The 10,387-nt window shown below is 52.1% G+C and overlaps 2 protein-coding genes across 2 annotated transcripts in view; both read left to right on the plus strand.

Moving 5' to 3' along the window:
- zye (zona pellucida domain-containing protein zye) overlaps positions 1-10,141 on the plus strand; it is a 97,040-nt gene extending 86,899 nt beyond the window's left edge. Inside the window, exons 8-9 of the mRNA XM_073089244.1 lie at positions 53-8,636; positions 9,005-10,141. Of these exons, the coding sequence (XP_072945345.1) occupies positions 53-8,636; positions 9,005-9,243 (8,823 nt within the window). The 3' untranslated portion in view covers positions 9,244-10,141. The remainder of the gene's footprint in view (positions 1-52; positions 8,637-9,004) is intronic.
- Positions 1-10,387, plus strand: part of LOC140754485 (uncharacterized) — a 226,960-nt gene that overhangs the window by 203,861 nt on the left and 12,712 nt on the right. The window lies entirely within an intron of this gene.

Genomic DNA, 10,387 nt, shown 5'->3' on the forward strand with positions numbered 1-10,387 from the left:
GAAATAAATTAGACTTAAAGAGTTTTAATTAAAATCATACTTTGTATTTCAGCTCTGCAGAAGCAATTGCGACTCAAACTGCGACAAAGAAAAAGTAACAACTACGATACGACCACCTCAAAAATGTTACCCAGGTTCGCCTGATCCCAGGTGCTTAACAACAGTACCTCAAACGAAATGTTATCCTGGATCGCCGGATCCTAACTGTCGTGAAGCGCCGAATTGCTTCCCTGGTAGTCTAGACCCACGATGCCCAAGGCCAACAACACAGTCAACACCCATTTCATGTTATCCTGGCAGCCCAGACTCCAGATGCCCACAGCCACCCCGTCCTACCACTCAGACGCCACCAACGTATTTACCCCCTTCAACGCCAGAAATAAGGTGCTATCCAGGATCCACTGATCCTCGTTGTCCTAAACCAACTACACCTGCACAACCAAATTGTTATCCTGGCAGCACTGATCCGCGCTGCCCTAAACCCACCACACCTGAACCACCGCGATGCTTCCCTGGCAGCACAGACCCACGCTGCCCCAAACCAACAACACCTGAACCACCTCGTTGCTTCCCTGGCAGTACAGATCCTCGCTGCCCCAAGCCCACAACGCCTGAACCACCACGATGCTACCCTGGCAGCACAGACCCTCGCTGCCCCAAACCCACAACACCCGAACCACCGCGATGCTTCCCTGGCAGTACAGATCCTCGCTGCCCCAAGCCCACAACGCCTGAACCACCACGATGCTACCCTGGCAGCACAGACCCTCGCTGCCCCAAACCCACAACACCCGAACCACCGCGATGCTTCCCTGGCAGCACAGATCCTCGCTGCCCCAAACCCACTACACCTGAACCACCGCGATGCTTCCCTGGCAGCACAGATCCACGTTGCCCTAAACCCACAACGCCTGAACCACCGAGATGCTTCCCTGGAAGCACTGACCCACGCTGCCCTAAGCCGACTACACCTGCCCCGCCAAAATGCTTCCCTGGCAGTACAGATCCTCGCTGCCCCAAGCCCACAACGCCTGAAGCACCACGATGCTTCCCTGGCAGTACAGATTCTCGCTGCCCCAAACCAACAACACCTGAACCACCTCGTTGCTACCCTGGCAGCACAGACCCTCGCTGCCCTAAACCCACTACACCTGAACCACCGCGATGCTACCCTGGCAGCACAGACTCTCGCTGCCCCAAACCCACAACACCCGAACCACCGCGATGCTTCCCTGGCAGCACAGATCCTCGCTGCCCCAAGCCCACAACGCCTGAACCACCACGATGCTATCCTGGCAGTACAGACCCTCGCTGCCCTAAACCAACCACTCCTAAGCCTGTCTGTTATCCTGGCTCGCCTGACCCACGTTGTCCACAACCACCAACAGTCACTACTCTAACACCTCCAACATATTTACCACCATCTACGCCGGAATTCAAGTGTTACCCTGGCTCTACTGACTCTCGTTGTCCTGCTCCATCCACACCGAAACCTCCAAATTGTTTCCCTGGAAACACCGACCCTCGCTGCCCCAAACCTACGACACCTGTCCCACCTAAGTGCTTCCCGGGCAGCACTGATCCCCGATGCCCTAAACCTACAACACCCGAAGCACCTCGTTGCTACCCTGGCAGCACAGACCCACGCTGCCCTAGGCCCACAACCCCCGAACCACCAAGATGCTTCCCAGGAAGCACTGACCCACGCTGCCCTAAGCCGACTACACCTGCCCCGCCAAAATGCTTCCCTGGCAGTACAGATCCTCGCTGCCCCAAGCCCACAACGCCTGAAGCACCACGATGCTTCCCTGGCAGTACAGATTCTCGCTGCCCCAAACCAACAACGCCTGAACCACCTCGTTGCTACCCTGGCAGCACAGACCCTCGCTGCCCTAAACCCACTACACCTGAACCACCGCGATGCTTCCCTGGCAGCACAGATCCACGTTGCCCTAAACCCACAACGCCTGAACCACCACGATGCTACCCTGGCAGTACAGATCCTCGCTGCCCCAAACCAACAACACCAGAACCACCACGATGCTTCCCAGGAAGCACTGACCCACGCTGCCCTAAGCCGACTACACCTGCTCCGCCAAAATGCTTCCCTGGCAGTACAGATTCTCGCTGCCCTAAGCCCACTACACCTGAACCACCGCGATGCTTCCCTGGCAGCACAGATCCTCGCTGCCCCAAAATTACAACACCTGAACCACCACGATGCTATCCTGGCAGTACTGACCCTCGCTGCCCTAAACCAACCACTCCTAAGCCTGTCTGTTATCCTGGCTCGCCTGACCCACGTTGTCCACAACCACCAACAGTCACTACTCTAACACCTCCAACATATTTACCACCCTCTACGCCAGAATTCAAGTGTTACCCTGGCTCTACTGATTCCCGTTGTCCTGCTCCATCCACACCGAAACCTCCAAATTGTTTCCCTGGAAACACCGACCCTCGCTGCCCCAAACCTACGACACCTGCCCCACCTAAGTGCTTCCCGGGCAGCACTGATCCCCGATGCCCTAAACCTACAACACCCGAAGCACCTCGTTGCTACCCTGGCAGCACAGACCCACGCTGCCCTAGGCCCACAACCCCCGAACCACCAAGATGCTACCCTGGTAGTACAGATCCTCGCTGCCCCAAACCAACAACACCTGAACCACCGCGATGCTTCCCTGGCAGCACAGACCCTCGCTGCCCTAAACCCACTACACCTGAACCACCGCGATGCTTCCCTGGCAGCACAGATCCACGTTGCCCTAAACCCACTACACCTGAACCACCACGATGCTACCCGGGCAGTACAGATCCTCGCTGCCCCAAACCAACAACACCTGAACCACCGCGTTGCTACCCTGGCAGCACAGACCCTCGTTGCCCTAAACCCACCACTCCTGAACCACCAAGATGCTACCCTGGCAGTACTGACCCTCGCTGCCCTAAACCCACCACTCCTGAACCACCACGATGCTACCCTGGCAGTACTGACCCTCGCTGCCCCAAACCAACAACACCTGAACCACCGCGATGCTACCCTGGCAGCACAGACCCTCGCTGCCCTAAACCCACTACACCTGAACCACCAAGATGCTACCCTGGCAGTACTGACCCTCGCTGCCCTAAACCCACCACTCCTGAACCACCACGATGCTACCCTGGTAGTACTGACCCTCGCTGCCCCAAACCAACAACACCTGAACCACCGAGATGCTATCCCGGTAGCACAGATCCACGATGCCCTAAACCAACCACTCCCAAGCCTGTATGTTATCCTGGCTCACCTGACCCACGTTGCCCACAGCCACCGACGGTAACTACCTTGACACCTCCGACATACTTACCGCCCTCAACCCCGGAATTCAAATGTTATCCTGGTTCTACTGATTCCCGTTGTCCTGCACCAACTACACCGAAACCACCAAATTGTTTCCCTGGCAACACTGATCCTCGCTGCCCCAAACCAACAACACCTGAACCACCTCGTTGCTACCCTGGCAGCACAGACCCTCGTTGCCCTAAACCCACCACTCCTGAACCACCAAGATGCTACCCTGGCAGTACTGACCCTCGCTGCCCTAAACCCACCACTCCTGAACCACCACGATGCTACCCTGGCAGTACTGACCCTCGCTGCCCCAAACCAACAACACCTGAGCCACCGCGATGCTACCCTGGCAGCACAGACCCTCGCTGCCCTAAACCCACTACACCTGAACCACCAAGATGCTTCCCTGGCAGTACTGACCCTCGCTGCCCTAAACCCACCACTCCTGAACCACCACGATGCTACCCTGGCAGTACTGACCCTCGCTGCCCCAAACCAACAACACCTGAACCACCGCGATGCTTCCCTGGCAGCACAGACCCTCGCTGCCCCAAACCAACAACACCTGAACCACCGCGATGCTTCCCTGGCAGCACAGACCCTCGCTGCCCTAAACCAACCACTCCTAAGCCTGTTTGTTATCCTGGCTCGCCTGACCCACGTTGTCCACAACCACCAACAGTCACTACTCTAACACCTCCAACATATTTACCACCCTCTACGCCGCAATTCAAGTGTTACCCTGGCTCTAATGATTCCCGTTGTCCTGCACCATCCACACCTAAACCTCCAAATTGTTTCCCTGGAAACACCGACCCTCGCTGCCCCAAACCTACGACACCTGCCCCACCTAAGTGCTTCCCGGGCAGCACTGATCCTCGATGCCCCAAGCCAACAACTCCTGCTCCACCAAGATGCTTCCCAGGAAGCACTGATCCACGTTGCCCTAAGCCGACCACACCTGCCCCGCCAAAGTGCTTCCCTGGTAGTACTGATCCTCGTTGCCCCAAACCAACAACACCTGCTGCACCGAGATGCTTCCCAGGCAGCACTGATCTTCGCTGTCCCAAGCCCACAACACCTGCTCCCCCTAACTGCTACCCTGGCAACAATGACCCACGCTGTCCTAAGCCAACAACGCCTGCACCACCTAATTGTTTCCCCGGTAACACTGATCCTCGCTGTCCCAAACCAACAACACCTGCTGCACCGAGATGCTTCCCAGGCAGCACTGATCCTCGCTGTCCCAAGCCCACAACACCTGCTCCCCCTAACTGCTACCCTGGCAACAATGACCCACGCTGTCCTAAGCCAACAACGCCTGCACCACCTAATTGTTTCCCCGGTAACACTGATCCTCGCTGTCCCAAACCAACAACACCTGCTGCACCGAGATGCTTCCCAGGCAGCACTGATCCTCGCTGTCCCAAGCCCACAACACCTGCTCCCCCTAACTGCTACCCTGGCAACAATGACCCACGCTGTCCTAAGCCAACAACGCCTGCACCACCTAATTGTTTCCCCGGTAACACTGATCCTCGCTGCCCCAAGCCAACAACACCTGCTCCCCCTAACTGCTACCCTGGCAACAATAACCCACGCTGTCCTAAGCCAACAACGCCTGCACCGCCTAATTGCTTCCCCGGGAACACTGATCCTCGTTGCCCCAAACCAACAACACCTGCTGCACCGAGATGCTTCCCAGGCAGCACTGATCCTCGCTGTCCCAAGCCCACAACACCTGCTCCCCCTAACTGCTACCCTGGCAACAATGACCCACGCTGTCCTAAGCCAACAACGCCTGCACCGCCTAATTGCTTCCCCGGTAACACTGATCCTCGTTGCCCCAAACCAACAACACCTACTCCACCAAGATGCTTCCCAGGCAGTTCTGATCCTCGGTGTCCCAAACCCTCAACACCTGCTCCTCCTAATTGTTACCCTGACAACAATGACCCACGCTGTCCTAAACCAACAACGCCTGCACCGCCCAACTGCTTCTCTGGTAGCACTGATCCTCGCTGCCCGAAACCAACAACACCTGAACCACCGAGATGCTATCCCGGTAGCACAGATCCACGATGCCCTAAACCAACCACTCCCAAGCCTGTATGTTATCCTGGCTCACCTGACCCACGTTGCCCACAGCCACCGACGGTAACTACCTTGACACCTCCGACATACTTACCGCCCTCAACCCCGGAATTCAAATGTTATCCTGGTTCTACTGATTCCCGTTGTCCTGCACCAACTACACCGAAACCACCAAATTGTTTCCCTGGCAACACTGATCCTCGCTGTCCAAAACCAACAACGCCTGCCCCACCTAATTGCTACCCTGGAAACAGCGACCCTCGATGTCCTAAGCCAACAACAATTGCCCCGCCAAACTGCTACCCAGGCAATACAGACCCTCGTTGTCCTAGACCTACAACACCTGCTCCACCTAATTGCTTCCCTGGCAACACCGATCCTCGTTGCCCTAAGCCAACAACACCCGCTGCGCCGAGGTGCTATCCCGGTAGCACTGATCCACGCTGCCCTAAACCTACAACATCCGCTCCTCCAAACTGCTATCCCGGCAGCACGGACCCTCGTTGCCCTAAGCCAACAACACCCGCTCCGCCGAGGTGCTATCCCGGTAGCACTGATCCACGCTGCCCTAAACCGACCACTTCTAAACCTGTCTGTTATCCTGGCTCGCCTGACCCACGTTGTCCACAACCACCAACAGTCACTACTCTAACACCTCCCACATATTTACCACCCTCTACGCCGGAATTCAAGTGTTACCCTGGCTCTACTGACTCCCGTTGTCCTGCACCATCCACACCGAGACCTCCAAATTGTTTCCCTGGTAACAACGACCCTCGCTGCCCCAAACCTACGACACCTGCCCCACCTAAGTGCTTCCCGGGCAGCACTGATCCTCGATGCCCCAAGCCAACTACTCCTGCTCCACCAAGATGCTTCCCAGGAAGCACTGATCCACGTTGCCCTAAGCCGACCACACCTGCCCCGCCAAAGTGCTTCCCTGGTAGTACTGATCCTCGTTGCCCGAAACCGACGACACCAGAACCTCCACGATGCTTCCCTGGTAGCACAGACCCTCGCTGCCCTAAACCCACCACTCCTGAACCACCGCGATGCTTCCCTGGCAGCACAGATTCTCGCTGCCCTAAACCCACTACACCTGAACCACCTCGTTGCTACCCTGGCAGTACAGACCCTCGCTGCCCTAAGCCTACTACGCCCGAAGCACCACGATGCTACCCTGGCAGCACAAACCCTCGCTGCCCTAAACCCACTACACCTGCTCCACCTAATTGCTTCCCAGGCAATAACGATCCTCGTTGCCCTAAGCCTACAACGCCCGAAGCACCACGATGCTACCCCGGCAGCACAGACCCTCGCTGCCCTAAATCCACTACACCTGCTCCACCTAATTGCTTCCCAGGCAATAACGATCCTCGTTGCCCTAAGCCAACAACACCCGCTGGGCCGAGATGCTATCCCGGTAGCACTGATCCACGATGCCCTAAACCCACCACTCCTAAGCCTGTCTGTTATCCTGGCTCACCTGACCCACGTTGCCCACAGCCACCAACAGTAACTACCTTAACACCTCCGACATACTTACCGCCTTCTACACCTGAACTCAAGTGTTATCCTGGTTCTACTGATCCTCGCTGCCCTAAGCCTACAACACCAGAAGCTCCAAGATGCTTCCCCGGTAGTACAGACCCTCGCTGCCCCAAGCCTACGACACCTGAACCTCCCCGATGCTTCCCCGGTAGCACGGATCCTCGCTGCCCCAAGCCTACAACACCAGAAGCTCCAAGATGCTTCCCTGGTAACACAGACCCTCGTTGCCCTAAGCCTACTACGCCCGAAGCACCACGATGCTACCCTGGCAGCACAGACCCTCGCTGCCCTAAACCCACTACACCTGCTCCACCTAATTGCTTCCCAGGCAATAATGATCCTCGTTGCCCTAAGCCTACTACGCCCGAAGCACCACGATGCTACCCTGGCAGCACAGACCCTCGCTGCCCTAAACCCACTACACCTGCTCCACCTAATTGCTTCCCAGGCAATAATGATCCTCGTTGCCCTAAGCCTACTACGCCCGAAGCACCACGATGCTACCCTGGCAGCACAGACCCTCGCTGCCCTAAACCCACTACACCTGCTCCACCTAATTGCTTCCCAGGCAATAATGATCCTCGTTGCCCTAAGCCAACAACACCCGCTGGGCCTAGATGCTATCCCGGTAGCACTGATTCACGATGCCCTAAACCCACCACTCCTAAGCCTGTCTGTTATCCTGGCTCACCTGACCCACGTTGCCCACAGCCACCAACAGTAACTACCTTAACACCTCCGACATACTTACCGCCTTCTACACCTGAACTCAAGTGCTATCCTGGTTCTACTGATCCTCGCTGCCCTAAGCCTACAACACCAGAAGCTCCAAGATGCTTCCCCGGTAGCACGGATCCTCGCTGTCCTAAGCCTACAACACCAGAAGCTCCAAGATGCTTCCCCGGTAGCACAGACCCTCGCTGCCCCAAGCCTACGACACCTGAACCCCCACGATGCTTCCCCGGTAGCACGGATCCTCGCTGCCCCAAGCCTACGACACCTGAAGCTCCAAGATGCTTCCCCGGTAGCACAGACCCTCGCTGCCCCAAGCCTACGACACCTGAAGCTCCAAGATGCTTCCCTGGTAGCACAGACCCTCGTTGCCCAAAGCCTACGACACCAGAAGCTCCAAGATGCTTCCCCGGTAGCACAGACCCTCGCTGCCCCAAGCCCACGACACCTGAAGCTCCAAGATGCTTCCCCGGTAGCACCGACCCTCGCTGCCCCAAGCCTACGACACAAGAAGCTCCAAGATGCTTCCCCGGTAGCACAGACCCTCGCTGCCCCAAGCCCACGACACCTGAAGCTCCAAGGTGCTACCCCGGTAGCACAGACCCTCGCTGCCCCAAGCCCACGACTCCTGAAGCTCCAAGATGCTTCCCCGGTAGCACGGATCCTCGCTGTCCCAAACCCACGACACCTAAACCTCCCAAATGCTATCCTGGCAGCAGCGACCCACGATGCCCACAACCAACTCCTACCCCTAGTTCTTGTTATCCTGGATCGAAGGACCCTAAATGTCCACAGCCATTTGCACCGAGTAGCACTAATCCCCCAGCTACTTATTTGCCGCCATACCCGTCCGAAAATGAAGTAAAATCGGGAAGATTGGCTTCGAAAGTCTTTGATTATTATGATGACACGCAACAAGACGTCGGTAAGTTTTCTCAGACTTCGATTTTTTTCTAATTTACTTATGCTTACAGTTGTGTTGTGCAAAATAAAAAAATAACAAGGGACTTTTTTGTGTTTTTGTGTCTTACTTATATTGTATACATAAATTACAATTGTTTAAATACAAAATATTTTGTACACTAGACAATTTTAACACTCGTACTTACAGGGTGACTCGTATTTAGTTTCTTAATGACGTGGCTTCAAAGTGACTGAAGCCATTCTTGCTTGTGTATAATTGGATTCTCTTGCTATATTTTAAATTTGCACAGCCGCTCGTACCGCTCCGGTGGCTTTTCATTTTTATTATTAAAGTGTATGGTTTATAAATGTATTATTTAATGTTTTCAGATAATTTCTCTTTCTCTCGCACCAAACCACGCACAAGAAATGTGAGAGATTTAAGCAAAATTGAAAGCGATGTTTCTGAAATCAGTGAGAACTTTGGATTCTTGTACCTCACGATCGCCGGCGCAGTGTTGTTCGTTCTTCTATCTATTGCCGTTGCACTATATGTACACAAACATAGGAGAAGCAACAATAGAATCATTGAAAACCCATCAGTCTTAAGCATCAACCAGGCTTGTTGAATATGTTTGCATTAAGATAACAATTTGTGATATTTTGTAAAATATTGTCGACTAGTATATTACGACACTTATGTTTACATGTCTCTTTGACCTACGATTTGCCTATCACTGCCTTTTTAGCTTTATTTTAGGCGTTTACTTAAAAATGCCTATTTTATTTTTATATAAAATAGTGCCATAAGCTGAAATTCTATCCATCAGTTTTCGGTTTACCGTTTTTATTGCCGACAATTGTATTGCTTATGAATTTTGAACCATTTTAGATAAATTCGTAATCATAACATTAATGTTTCCTTAAACGAGTCAATGGTAATTAATTGATAATTTTAATCAAATATCTTCGAATTTATTTAAAATTGTGTCCAGATATTAACATGGTTTACTTACCATTATGGGTCTAAATCATTAATGCATCCTATAACGAATTTTTATATATAATTCATATGATGTTATATATTAGTGACCCTAGTCAATATATATATTCGTGCCGTGAAATTATGCATATTTATTATAATAATATATTTTTTTACAATTTTACTATAATATTCTACACTATTATACTCATTTGTGATAATGTTTTTTTGTAAATATTTTGCCAGTAACCTAAACGTGGCCATCATATAGATAATATATACACAATATAAATTAATCTAGTACATTCTGTGTTGTTATTTTTTTTGTAAAATGTGTTTAAATTCTTGTAAAATGTAAGCGCAGTGTAAATTACACTTTCATGTTATGTAAATTTGAAGCAAAAAAACTTACACGAATTACGCCATAAATTCTTTTTAATCAATGTTATATAAATAATTTTATTGTATCATTATAAATTGTAATTTAACAGTGCAGAATGTACATTTAGATTATTTTGAATGTAAATGAAATGTAATTAAGATTGCTCACCAATCTAAGTAAATCATTCTATGAATGTAACATTTGTTTTATTTATACACTTGTTCTTTATTTCATCATTTCAATAAATAAATTGTAAGATCTATTCGCGTAATATAGCAGTCTCCATACGAGTCTGATACGCAGGGTTTCGGGTTTGATCCCCAGTAACAAATTATGAGTAATTTATAATAGCAAACGAGATTCAGTTTATTGGATTGAAAGTGGTACCTGACGATGGACATTAATAAGG

This window comes from Epargyreus clarus, unplaced genomic scaffold, assembly GCF_041222505.1.
Source record: "Epargyreus clarus isolate Ecla_fem2 unplaced genomic scaffold, WU_Ecla_fem_2.2 ptg000029l, whole genome shotgun sequence".
Lineage (NCBI taxonomy): Eukaryota > Metazoa > Arthropoda > Insecta > Lepidoptera > Hesperiidae > Epargyreus > Epargyreus clarus.